Source organism: Symphalangus syndactylus, chromosome 13, assembly GCF_028878055.3.
Source record: "Symphalangus syndactylus isolate Jambi chromosome 13, NHGRI_mSymSyn1-v2.1_pri, whole genome shotgun sequence".
Lineage (NCBI taxonomy): Eukaryota > Metazoa > Chordata > Mammalia > Primates > Hylobatidae > Symphalangus > Symphalangus syndactylus.
This window is the reverse complement of record NC_072435.2, coordinates 128,745,354-128,759,697: the sequence shown is the minus strand read 5'-3', so window position 1 is coordinate 128,759,697 and position 14,344 is coordinate 128,745,354. Positions and strand designations below refer to the sequence as shown.

Genomic DNA, 14,344 nt, shown 5'->3' with positions numbered 1-14,344 from the left:
TTCCATCCTCCCTCCAACCCTTGAAAACTGCCAATATGCTCTCTTTGGATTTACCCATTCTGGGTATTTCATATAAGTGGTATCATACAGTATGTGACCTTTTTGTGTCCAGCTTCTTTCTGCACATTGTTTTTATTTTTATCTTTGTAGAGATGGAGTCTTGCTATGCTACCCAGAATGGACTTGAACTCCCAAGCTCAAGCAACCCTCCCACCTCAGCCTCCCGAGTAGCTGGGATTACAGGTGTGTGGCCCTGTGCTGGGTTCTCAGCACAATGTTTCTGAGGTTCCTCCACATTGTAGCAAGGGTCAGCCATAGCAGCTTTACCATTTTACAGCGGTGTTCACATTTCTCCACTTCTTTGTCAGCACTTGTTTCTGGTTTGTTTTTAAAATAATAGACATTCTGATGGGTATGGAGTGTTATCTCATTGTATTTTTTATTTATATTTCCATGATGGCTAGTGATGTTGAGTATCGTTTCATATGCTATTTGCATATCTTCTTTACAGAAGTCTCTTCAAGTCCTCTGCCCATTTTGATATTGGGTTGTCTTTTTGTTGTTGGGTTGTAAGAGTTCTTTATATGTTCTGGATACTAGACCCTTATCAGGTATATTATTTTACAGTGTCTTTTCTCCCATATTCACTTTTTTTTTTTTTTTTGAGACCGAGTCTCGCTCTGTCACCCAGGCTAGAGTGCAGTGGTGAGATCTGGGCTCACTGCCAGCTCCGCTTCCCAGGTTCACGCCATTCTCCTGCCTCAGCCTCCCGAGCAGCTGGGACTACAGGCGCCTGCCACCATGCCTGGCTAATTTTTTGTATTTTTTTGTAGAGACGGAGTTTCACTATGTTAGCCAGGATGGTCTCGATCTCCTGACCGCCTGATCCGCCCGCCTCAGCCTCCCAAAGTGCTGGGATTACAGGCGTGAGCCATCACACCCGGCCTTTTTTTTTTTTTTTTTTTGAGACGGAATTTTGCTTTCTTGCTCTGTCGCCTGGGCTGGAGTGCACTAGCATGATCTCGGCTCACTGCAACCTCCACCTCGCAGCTTCAAGCGATCCTCCTGCCTCAGCTTCCTGAGTTGCTGGGATTGCAGGCACCCGCCACCACACCCGGCTTTTTTTTTTTTTCTTTTTTTGTATTTTTAGTAGAGATGGGGTTTCACCAAGTTAACCAGGCTGGTCTCGCACTCCTGACCTCCAGTGATCCTCCCGCCTTGGCCACCACACCAGCTGCTTTTCACTTTCTTGATAGTGTCCATTAATGCCAAAGTTTTCAATTTTGGTGAAGTCCAATTTATCTATTTTTTCTTTTGTTTCCCATGCTTCTGGTGTCATATCCAATAAATCATTGCCAAATCCAATGCCAAGAAGTATATGAAAAGATTTTCAACATCACTAGCCATTAGGTAAATGAAAATCAAAACCACAAAGAGATACCATTTCATACATGTTAGAGTGACTATTATAAAAAATATGGAGGCCAGGTGCAGTGGTTCAAGCCTGCAATCCCAGCACTTTGGGAGGCCAAGATGAGTGGATCACTTGAGGACAGCAGTTTGAGACGAGCCTGGCCTGGCCAACATGGTGAAACCCTGTCTCTACTAAAAATACAAAAAGTAGCTGGACATGGTGGCACATGCCTGTAATCCCAGCTACTCAGGAGGCTGAGGAAGGAGAATCACTGAAACCTAGGAGGCAGAGGTTGCAGTGAGCTGAGATGGTGCCACTGCACTCTAGCCTGGGTGACAGAGTGAAACTCCATTTCAAGAAAACCAAAAAACGATCTGGGTGTAGTGGCACCTGTAGTTCCAGCTAACCAGGAGGCTGAGGTGGAAGGATCCCTTGAGCCCAGGAGGTTGCGGCTGCAGTGAGTCATGATCATGCCTATGAAATGAGAGAGAAACAAACTAATTAACATTGGCAAGTATGTGGAGAAATTGGAAGCCTTGTTCACTGCTGGTGGAATGTAAAATGATAGTTGCACAATAATGGAAATGTACTTCATGCCACTGAAGTGTACACTTAAAAATAGTTAAAATGGTAAATTTTCTTATTATATGTGTGTGTATATATGTGTGTATATATGTGTGTATATATATGTGTATATATGTGTATATATGTGTGTATATATATGTGTATATATATGTGTGTATATATATATATATATATATAATCACACACGAAAGTCTCCCTTGGAACTGATCCTGAAATAATTTCATGTGTGATGAAAGAAGACCCTGCTCTCCTGGAGTGATAAGTGGCCTTTTTGTTCATGCTGGCATTATACATCCCAGGATCTTCCACACACACCCAGCATAATTTCACTAAGCAGAGGGAGTACACTCTCCAAAGGCCCATTTGTGCCTGTTTCTATCATTACATCCTCCTATTTAACTCACTCCCTGCCCTCTACAAACCATCATCAATCACAGATATGTTTGCTACCCCTGTAGTTTCTGCTTTTCCATAACATCATAGAAATGGGATCATACAGCCTTTTCACACTGGCCTCTTTCACTTAGCAATATGTCTATCAGATTCATCCATGTCCTGCAAGGCCTCAGAGCTTGCTCTTGCTGAACATGATTCCATTGCATGGATGTACCCCAGCCTAGTTATTCATTCACCTATTGAAGGTTATCCTGATTCCTTAAAGTATTTGTCTGTTATGAAAAGAGCTGCTGTACATGAGTACATGCTGGGTTTTGTTTAGATCAAACTCATAAATTTTCAAAGCAGTTATCTAAATACCTAGGAGTGTGATTGTTGGCTCATATTGTGAAGATTTGTTTAGCTTTGGGGAAAAGTCAAACTATCTTCCAAAATGGCTATACTATTATGCATTGCACCAGCAATGAATAAGACTTCCTGTTGCAATTGCAAATTTACTTATTTTTAGATTGTAGTCACTTTAATAGATGTGCAGTGCTATCTCATTGTTATTTTAATTTGCTTTTCCCTCATGACAAGTGTCACTGAGCATTATTTGGTATGCTTATTTGCCATCTGTATATCTTCTTTGGAAAGTATGTATTTGGATCTATCCCCATTTTTAATTGGGTTGTCTTCTTGTTCAATTTTAGTTTTTTTGTATATTTTGCATACAAACACTTTTTCAGATTTTTTTGAATGATTTTTTTCCATTACAAATTCCAATTATTCCTATACATTATTTCTAATATATAGGAAATCACTTGACTTTTGTCTATTGGCCATCTACTTTGCCTTTTATTATCTCTATCCATTCCAATTAAGGCATGGAATGGTGGACTCTATTTCAGTTTCATTTTCCAAAATTATGGCATGGGAAATCATAAGATTGAATTTCAGGGGTTCACTGGGACTGCAAGAGGGGGCACATGGCCATCACAAAACAGGAAGCATTGACCATCCGAGACTGTGCCTAGGTAGTAAGGAAGGGGTGCAAACACCTTGTCTAGCCTGCTTGCAGTACCTGCATTCTGCTTACAGACCTCTGGGCTGAATCCACAGAGCACCAGGCCTTCCTTCTACTCAGGACCTGGGGATCACTAGGGGCTGCATCACAGCAAAGACCAGAGCTGCCTTCTCCTCAGGACTGACCTGGGACCCTTGGCAGGGGGGAATCCACAGTGACAGACAGCCCTTCCTTCTCAGGACCCGGAGGCCCCCGAGGGGCACTTCACAGTATGACCAGAATTTGCCTCATCTCAGGACCAACGTGGGGGGTGCATCACACTAAGAACCGGAGCTTCCTTCTCCACTGGCCAACCTGAGGACCACTGTGGGGCACAACCACAGTGAAGACTGGAGCTTGTTTCTCTTCAGGACTGACCTAGGGACCCTCGTGGGGCACATCCACAGTGAGGTTCTGAGCTTCCTTCTCCTCAGGACCTGGGGACCCCTGGGTGGTGGTACATCACACTGAGCACCGGAACTTCCTTCTCAGGACCAACCTGAGGACCACTGGTGGGGGATGCAACCACAGTGAGGACTAAAGCTTCCTTTTCCTCACAACCTGGGGACCCCCTAGGGGGTGCATCACAGTGAGATCCAGAGCTTCCATATCTGAAGGCTCCTGTGGGTGCACCCACAGTGACGATCAGTGCTTCATTTTCCGGACCAATCTGGGGAGATGTCACCTCACCTTTGGGATACATGGAGGCCACAGGAGGAAAAGACGAGGAAAAGTGGGGCCTGCACCCTGAGTGCTGAGGAGGGAGCTTTGCTGTTTTACTTTGCCCTGTAGTATCAGAACAAGATTTATTTTAGGAAATCATACCTTATTGAGGTTTCCACTAGTCATCTTTATAACAAGTCCAACTACTTTTTGTACATATGGGTTTGTTTCTGGGGAGAAATCCCAGTACAAAAAAGGGAGAAACACTGAGACAAAACACTGGAACAGTCCAGGTCAAAGTTGGGGATGAACAGCACCAGTGGGGTCACCCTGGATCCCAAGAGGGAAGGGCAAATGTGCACCGTATGTGCTTTGCTTTTATTAATTTTTTTTTTTGGAGTCTCACTCTGCCGCCCAGGCTGGAGTGCAATGGCACAATCTCAGCTCACTGCAACCTCCGCCTCTCCAGTTCAAGCAATTCTCCTGAGTAGCTTGGATTACAGGTGCATGCCACCATAGCTGGCCAATTTTTATATTTTTAGTAGAGATGGGGTTTCACCATATTAGCCAGGCTGGTCTCGAACTCCTGACCTCAAGTTATCCACCTGCCTCAGTCTCACAGTGTTGAGATTACAGGCATGAGCCACCATGCCCAGCCTTTTTATTAATGTTTTAATGGCTTGTGTTTCTAACAAGTAGTTGAAACAATATTGAAAATTAAAGAGTAGACATGTTAAAACTTACAACTTTATTTAAATTTAAATATATAATTTATACCAAAATCAGATTTTATTGAAGATTTATGGCTGGGTGCAGTGGCTCACGCCTGTAATCCTAGCACTTTGGGAGGCCAAGGCAGGTGGACTGCTTGAGCCCAGGAGTTTGAAACCAGACTGGAAAACATGGTAAAACCCCATCTCTACAAGAAATAAATAAATAAATAACTCTACCTGGCCCTTTAGCAAAGAATTAAGAAAAATAAATAACAGGCCGGTGGCTCACGCCTGTAATCCCAGCACTTTGGGAGGCTGAGGGGGGCAAACCATGAGGTCAGGAGTTTGAGACCAGCCTGGCCAACATGGTGAAACCCTGTCTCTACTAAAAATACAAAAAATTAGCCAGACGTGGTGACAGGTGTCTGTAATCCAGCTACTCGGGAGGCTTAGACAGGAGAATCGCTTGAACCTGAGGCGGAGGTTGCAGTGAGCCGGATGGCGCCACTGCACTCTAGTCCGAGCGACAGTACAAGACTCCATCTCAGCCAGGCACGGTGGCTCACGCCTGTAATCCCAGCACTTTGGGAGGCTGAGGCGGGCGGATCACGAGGTCAGGAGATCGAGACCATCCTGGCTAACACGGTGAAACCCCGCCTCTACTAAAAATACAAAAAAAAAATTAGCCGGACGAGGTGGCGGGTGGCTGTAGTCCCAGATACTCGGGAGGCTGAGGCAGGAGAATGGCGTGAACCCCGTGGGGTGGAGCCTGCAGTGAGCCGAAATCGCGCCACTGCACTCCAGCCTGGGCAACAGCGAGACTCCGTCTCAAAAAAAAAAAAGACTCCATCTCAAAAATATATAAATACAAAAAATTAGCCAGGTATGGTGACACTTGCCTGTGGGTCCCAGATACTCCAGAGGCTGAGCTGGGAGGATCACCTGAGCCGGGGAGGTTGAGGCTGCAGTGCGCCATGATCACGCCACTGCATTCCAGCCTGGATAACAGAGTGACTGTCTCAAAAAAAGAAAATGAGTTTGTGGCTTTAACGGATGTTAACTCATCATTTTTCCTTCTTTTCCTGAGAAAGTCACAGTTAATTCATTCTATATCTATACTGGTGCATAAAAGATTGTTTTACAAACATTGACATCATACATTAGATGAAATATATTAGGCCAGGTGCAGTGGCTCCTGCCTGTAATCCTCACACTTTGGGAGGCTGAGGGGGCAGATCACGAGGTCAGGAGATCGAGACCATCCTGGCCAACACGGTGAAACCCCATCTCTACTAAAAATACAAAAATTAGCTGGGCATGGTGGCACACACCTGTAGTCCCAGCTACTCAGGAGGCTGAGGCAGGAGAGTCACTTGAACCTGGGAGGTGGAGGTTGCAGTGAGTCAAGATTACACCACTGCACTCCAGCCTGGCAACAGAGTGAGACTCCGTCTCAAAATATATATATAAAATAAAATAAAATTGATATTATACCATAAAATTAATTGAAGAAAGTCATCCCTTTTTTTTCCACAGGCCTTGACCATTTTAAATAAAATCAATTTGTTAAAGGTCAGTTGACACTCAGCTGTGAACCTGTTATGATCCTGGGGACTTTTCCAATGGGAGCTCTTGAAGCATTATTCTAAGCTTTTCTATGCTAATTTTTTATACTTTCCTTCAAGGTCCTAACATATGTATTTTTACTAGGAAATCAACTATTTCCTCTAGGTTTCTACTTTGATGCAATAGGTTTCTCTTATATGACTTTTAATTTTTCCTCTTTCTAGATTTTACACAATTCTCTTCTCACTCTGTTGCCCAAGCTAGAGTGCAGTGGTGCAATCACAGCTCACTGCAGGCTCAACCTCCCAGGCCCATGTGATCCTCCCACCTCAGCCTCTAGCACAGCTGGGACTACAGACACATGCCACCACACCCAGCTAATTTTTTATTTTTTGTAGAGATAGGGTCTTGCTATGTTGCCCAGACGATCTCAAACTCCTGAGCTGAAACAATCTTCCCACCTCAGCCTCCCAAAGTGCTGGGATTACATAAAATTGTTAATCCTATATACTTTTGCTAATTTTTGTCAATGATATTTTAAAAATATACTTACCTTGTTTTCAATTGACATAATTGTCATGTTTGACAAAATCTTTCATGACACAATGACAATCTTAAATGATTTGACATTAATTCCTGCTTAGCAAGATGTCTTTTGCAGGACCCATCAGTGGTATTAAGACACACACACACACACACACACACACACAGTGGGCCTCCAAATCCATGGGCTCTATATTCATGGATTCAACCAACTTTGGCTCAATATTTGAAAAACAAATAATAACAATAAAAACACAAATACCAATACAGTTTAAGAACTATTTACATATGGCATTTTACATTTCATTAGGTACTATGGGTAGGGGTGATTTAAAGTATACAAAACAATGTGTATAGAAAATATGCAAATACTGGGCGGGCGTGGTGGCTCACGCCTGTAATCCCAGCACTTTGGAAGGCCGAGGTGGGTGGATCACGAGGTCAGGAGTTCACGACCAGCCTGGCCAACATGGTGAAACCCCATCTCTACTAAAAATACAAAAATTAGCTGGGCATGGTAGCGTGTGCCTGTAATCCCAGCTACTACGGAGGCTGAGGCAGGAGAATTGCTTGAACCCAGGAAGCAGAGGTTGCAGTGAGCCAAGACCACACCACTGCACTCCAGCCTGGCAAGAGCGAGACTCCATCTCAAAAAAAAAAAAAAAAAAAAAAAAAATGCAAATAATATGCCATATAAGGAGCTTGAGCATCCACAGGGAGTATCTGTGGTTGGGGGTTGGGTCCTCCATGGATACTGACAACTGTATACTTGCTACTCTACTGGCAGTTCTAAACATTTGTTTGTGGTTTATTTTGGGTTTCCTAATTATACAATCACATCTCCAATTCATGGCAGTTTTGTTTCTGCACCCATCCCTAATTCCTCACATTCCTTGTTTTCACACATTGGCTAGATGTTACTCATTTCATAAAAGTGACGCGCATTCTTGTAATTTTGCTTTGTTTTTTACAGACAGGGTCTCGCTTTGTTGCCCAGGATGGAGTGCAGGGGCATGATCATAGCTCACTGTAGCCTTGAACTACTGGACTCAAGCTAACCTCCTGCCTCAGCCTCCTCAGTAGCTCGGACTACAGGCACATGCCACTACACCTGGCTAATCTTTTTTTCGAGATGGAGTCTTGTTCTGTCGCCCAGCCTGGAGTGCAGTGGTGCAATCTTGGCTCACTGCAACTTCCACCTCCTGGGTTCAAGCAATTCTCCTGCCTCAGCCTCCTGAGATGGGATTACAGGCACGTGCCATCACACCTGGCTGATTTTTGTATTTTTAGTAGAGATGGGGTTTCACCATGTTAGCCACACTGGTCTTGAAATCCTGACCTCAAGTGATCTGCCCACCTCGGCCTCCCAAAATGCTGGGATTACAGGCATGAGCCACAGCACCTGACCACACCTGGCTAATCTTTTTTAAAAAGTTTTTGTACAGACAGGGTCTCCCTATGTTGGTCAGGCTGGTCTCAAACTCCTGGGTTCCAGCAATCCTCCAGCCTCAGCCTCCCCAATGCTGGGATTACATGGATGAGCCACTGCCCCTGGCTAATTTTACTTTAAAGGAATCTTTCTACCATTTTATCATTAAGTATGACATTTGTGTTTTCGGAACATATATTCCCTACCAAGTTACAGGAGTTAATTTTAATTCCCAACTTAATAGTATTTTAGTGTCATCTATGGGTATTAAATTCCATCAAGTGATTTGTCAGCATATACTGAGATAATCCCTATGAGTTCTATCTGGTAGTAAAGTTAATTAAAATATTTTCTAATATTAAATCTTCCAAACATACTCTTTTGTTGAGACAGGGTCTCGCTCTGTCACCCAGGGTGGAGTACAGTGGTACGATCTCAGCTCACTGCAACTTCCGCCTCCTAGATTCAAGTGATTCTCCCACCCCAGCCTCCCAAGTAGCTGGGATTATAGGCGTCAATTACCATGCCCTGCTATTTTTTTGTATTTTTAGTAGAGAGGGATTTCACAATATTGGCCAGGCTGGTCTCAAACTCCTGACCTCAGGTGATCCACCATCTCAGCCTCCCAAAGTGCTGGGATTACAAGTGTGAGCCACCGTGCCCGGCCCCATATATCTCTTTTTAAGTGGGCACACTGCCATTATAAATAATAGTGATTCTGCTGGTAATGAACAAAGGATGCTGCTGGATCCACTAATAGTCTGTTAAACCTAATATCATGACTTTCTTGTTGTTAGCTATACATTGGTTTGCTATAATTCCATTTAGAATTTTTAAACCTATGTTCACAAATATGGATTTTTAAACCTATGTTCACAAATATGGTTTGCAAGTCATTTTTTCTCCTAAATTTCTATTTGATGGGGAAGTTGTAAAATATTGGGGTTATCTTTCCTTGGATTTTCCTTGTAACTAATAACTATTCCTGAAAAGTCTCTGGAATGTCTTTCTTTTCTGGGGCTGGGGTAGAAGAACTAGGTAGATTTACAAACCAATAACAATTTCTGTTTTGTAAAATTTTCATTTCATTAAACAATATTAAGTCCTAATCAAGTATTATTCTTTCCCACAGTATCTGAGTGCTGTCCTCAATACTGTCAACACTTCTGGCTTCTACCAGGCAAGGCTGCATGTAGATTTGCATCTGAAAAAACAACAAAGTAAAATCTAACCCCAGATAGTAGTAAGCTGAATATAAACTTTCTCTTATGCATTTGTCTTCTTTGGTACATCAATAATAATATACACCTTTACAGTATTTCCCAGACTGGGGGATATACTTTAGCAAATATCTGCAATTATTTGTTTATGTAAGATTTCTCTTCCCTTCTGTGAATCATCATTCTTCACCCCAAGTATCTTGAGACTGGATTCTGTATAAGCAGAACACAACAGTTAGGCGTTCAGAAATCATTAAATTCCTCTGCTTCAAGGATGAAAATTTCTTTGGGTATCTAATAGAGTACAAAGCACAAGGTGTTTCAGAAATATTTGCAGTGTTGAATCCTCATACTCCTCCAAGATAGCCCTAATCTAATTGCCAGGGTCCCACTCTTCCCAGATTAATGCCCACTCACATAACAAACCTGACGAGATAGTGAATAAAACTAATTTTGTGAGTAAGCAACTGGCAGAATTTTTCACCATTCTGACTCTATAGCTACATATAACTAAGTAGTATCACTGATGACACATAATCTTAAATTGAAGTTTTAAGATCATTATTCTCCATGTTATACATGGGTATCAAAAGCAGTCCCCTCTTGACCACACTCCAGAATTCTGTTTAAAATTTTTCAATGACAACTTATCCATTTCCCCAGAGCCTCAGTGAGCACATGATGCCAACAATCCATTTCATGACTTCATAGCATGGGCCAAGTTTCTGCCATGGAATATAAATGGAGACTTGAAAGACTTCCACCCTGTCTTGGGAAACAACCATTTCCAAATATCCACATATCCTTGCAAGTTTCTGCCTACTCCTCTACCACCCATTTCTGAAGCCATCTGATTTAGTAAGCTGTACGCAATAGATACACAATGGCTAATGCAATCAAACAAGGAATGTATTAAAAGCACACCCAATAGCTCAAAATAAAAGACAAGTGAACAAAGTTAAGAAAATGATAGTAACAAAAGCTGTTCTGGGAACCTCTATTGAAATAGCTACTTACTACATCAAGATGCTACCATAGGACAAAAGCTCATGTTGCTTTTCTGAACTTGAAAAACCCATTAACAATGTACAGTTCTGAGCCTCAGCTGACCATAGTGCTCATGCCAAGTCCTGGGCACTACATACACCATGAGGGAACGTTTCTCTAAGAGGAAATCAAGATGTTCTAACCAGTGAAGGTAGAATAGGTTCCAGGCTACACAAACACATGAAGTGTGCCTTATATTGATTACTATAACTAAAGAGGTTCCTGCCAAGACTGCTTCCAAAGGGCAGAAGATAGCCCTAGAAAATGTTTGCAGTGTGGAAATGCATTTTTAATAAGTCATATGCTAGTAACAAGTTGCATTTGGTAAGACACAAAGAAACAATGTTGGTATGCAGAGTAGAAATCTCTGGAAGATGATACTTACTTTTGTCTCACATATGGCATTCACAAGTAAAATGCCAAACTGCAAAATTCATATTATGTAGTACACATAGTAAGATATCTAAATATCCCTGTAGACTCTAGGATGTTATTTCTTATTCTTAACCTCCTTACTAGATTCGCTTGTACACTGAAATAATCTGTATCTTATTATTTATAATTGAGAATTTTCTCAAATCTTTTCCTGAAATTTTGGAACACCTGGAATAAAATTTCTCTTAAAATGATTCCTAAAGGAAATAATTCTTCAAAATTAATATTAAGATATAATAATTGGTTGTTTTTTTTTTTTTTTTTTTAGAATGAAGCTTCTAAGGTGAGGTTAAGAGTCCAGCTGTGCCTTATTTGGTACATTCATAGATGTTCACTCCTATATATATTTTTTCCCTAGGGGTTTGTCATTTCTAGATTTAAAGTTTCCCTTATAGCATGGTTCCTCCAAGGTATATGCTTCCAATACATAAAATGTTTGTAATTTTGTTAATTCTGCCATTCATTAGCTCAATAATTTCTCTCATTAAAATCCTGTAAACTATGAATTTCAAAGAAGTCTATTCTATATTCATCTGGTTAATGAAGTTTCCTCTTTGTGAATCTAATGTTAGTAAAATGACTTTACAACGTTTAACATGGTTCCTCACCTGTATGAACTTTTCAAAAAAAGGTATGACTTGCTGCTCAAAATTTTCAGAGTGGTTACTAAATTCAGTTTTCCTGTGTATTGTCTACTATCTTTTTGCATGTAAAGAACAGCTTTCTGTGGATGCCTTTCCATATGCTGTGTATTCATAAAGTTTCTATTCAGTATGAGTTTTCTGGAAGATGACAAGATGATTCCACTTACAGTTTCTCTTTACATATGATTCTGTTGCTATCTCTTGTGAATTTACTTTTCAGAGTTTCATAAAATTATCAATGTTTGTCATCTACATGAGTTCTCTGATGCATAATGAGCTGTGACTTCCAACAAAAGGCTTTCCCACATTCAGTGCACTTACAAGGCTTCTCTCCTGTATGTGTTCTCTGATGTGCACTGAGAATTGATTTTTGAGAGAAGGTTTTCCCACATTCATTGCACCCATAGGGTTTCTCTCCTGAATGAGTTCTTTGATGTACAATGAGCTGAGAATTTCTAATGAAGGCTTTTCCACACTCACTGCATACATATGTTTTCTCTCTCGTGTGCATTCTCTGGTGTACGAGAAGGCGTAATTTCCCACTGAAGGATTTCTCACATTGACTGCATTTATAAGGGTTTACCCCTGCATGAGTTCGCTCATGTACAATGAGTAGTGACTTCCAAATGAAGGCTTTCCCACATTCATTACATTCATATGGTTTCTCACCTGAATGAGTTCTCATGTGTATAATTAGGTATGACTTGCTGCTAAAAGCTTTCCCACATTCACTGCACCCATAAGGCTTTTCCCCCGCATGAGTTCGCTGATGTGAAATGAGCTGGTCTTTCCTATTAAAGGCTTTCCCACATTCACTGCATTCATAGGGATTTTCTCCTGTGTGAATTCTCTGATGCACAATGAGTTGTGAATTGAAACTAAAGGATTTCCCGCATTCCCTGCACTCATGTGGTTTCTCTCCCGTATGAGTTCTCATATGTATACTAAGGTATGACTTGCTCCTGAAGGCTTTCCCACACTCACTGCATCCATATGGTTTTACTTCTGTGTGACTTCTCTGATGTACAATGAGCTGGGACTTCAAACTAAAGGTTTTTTCACATTGACTGCATCCATAGGGTTTTACTCCAGTGTGCACTCCTTGATGTACAATGAGCTGCGATTTGAATGTAAAGGCTTTTCCACATTCATTACAACTATAGGGTTTCTCTCCTGTATGAGTTCTCTGATGTACAATCAGGTTTGACTTTGTATTAAAGGCTTTCTGACACTCACTACATTCAAATGGTTTCTCCCCTGTATGAGTTCTCTGGTGTATAATAAGCTGTGACTTTAAACCAAAAGCTTTTCCACAGTCAGTGCATTCATAAGGCTTCTCTCCTGCATGAGTTCTCTGGTGTGAAATAAGCTGGTATTTCCGACTGAAGGTTTTCCCACATTCATGGCATTCATAGGGGTTCTCTCCTGTATGAATCCTCTGATGTATAATGAGCTGTGATTTAAAACTGAAGGCTTTCCCACAATCGTTGCATTCATGGAGTTTTTCTCCTGTATGAGTCTTTGTATGTATAATAAGGTATGACTTGCTCCTGAAGGCTTTGCCACATTCATTGCATACATAAGGTTTCATTCCTGTGTGACTTCTCTGATGTACAATGAGCTGTGATTTCAAACTGAATCCTTTACCACACTGAATACACCCATAAGGCTTCACTCCTGTGTGAATCCCCTGATGTACAATGAGCTGTGACTTGAATGTAAAGGCTTTTCCACAATCACTACAAACATAAGGTTTCTCCCCTGTATGGGTTCTCTGATGTACCATAAGGTTTGACTTTGTATTAAAGGCTTTCCGACATTCATTGCATTCATATGGTTTCTCTCCTGTATGAATTCTTTCATGTATAATGAGCTGTGATTTTAAACCAAAAGCTTTCCCACATTCATTACACACATATGGTTTCTGTCCTGAATGACTTTTCTGGTGTGAAACAAGCTGGTCTTTCCTACTGAAGACTTTCCCACATTCACAGCACTCACAGAGATTCTCACCTGTGTGAATTCTCTGATGTATAACAAGCTGTGAATGGAAACTGAATGTTTTCCTGCATTCACTGCATTCATGTAGTTTCTCTCCTGTATGAATTCTCTGATGTACAATGAGGTATGATTTACTACTGAAGTCTTTCCCACATTCATTACACCCATAGGGTTTCTCTTCGGCATGAGTTTGCTGATGCACTACAAGGTATGACTTGCTGCCGAAGGCTTTCTCACAATAGCTGCATCCAAAGGGTTTTTCACCCATATACATTTGTTGGCACATAAGTTGTGATTTCTTATTGACAGTTTTTCCAGATTCATTGCTTTCACAGTATTTTACTCCAATAACAGTTTGCTCATGTTTAGAATGGAAGAATGATTTTCCATGTACCTGAAACCCATTAGGATTCTTTCTAGCATAATTACTAGTGAAATCTATATATTTCAAACTCTTTCCATGCGTGGCACATTTATGAGATTTCTGTCTTGAAAGATACTTTGTACTAAGAAGACATAGTTTTCCAAATGTAGTGCATTCAAAGCTTTTTGCTGTACTTCCCAGCTTGTCTTTATTTTCCTGATGCCAATCCATAAGATCATCAATTTTCCAGACTGTGTCTAGAAATGAGAATAATTGGTC

At 41.3% G+C, this 14,344-nt stretch overlaps 1 protein-coding gene across 13 annotated transcripts in view; it reads right to left on the bottom strand.

Annotated features, from left to right (window-relative positions):
• Positions 1-1,865: 1,865 nt before the first annotated feature.
• Positions 1,866-14,344, bottom strand: part of ZNF268 (zinc finger protein 268) — a 30,775-nt gene continuing 18,296 nt past the window's right edge. For 10 of the 13 annotated variants that reach the window (XM_063614784.1, XM_055240005.2, XM_063614783.1 and 7 more), the window contains one exon: positions 4,837-14,322. In XM_063614784.1, coding sequence (XP_063470854.1) covers positions 14,304-14,322 — 19 coding nt within the window. In that variant the 3' untranslated portion in view covers positions 4,837-14,303. Of the gene's footprint in view, positions 1,889-4,836; positions 14,323-14,344 lie in introns of those variants that run through there. The other 3 variants (XM_063614778.1, XM_055240003.2, XM_063614777.1) reach the window with 3 other exon arrangements.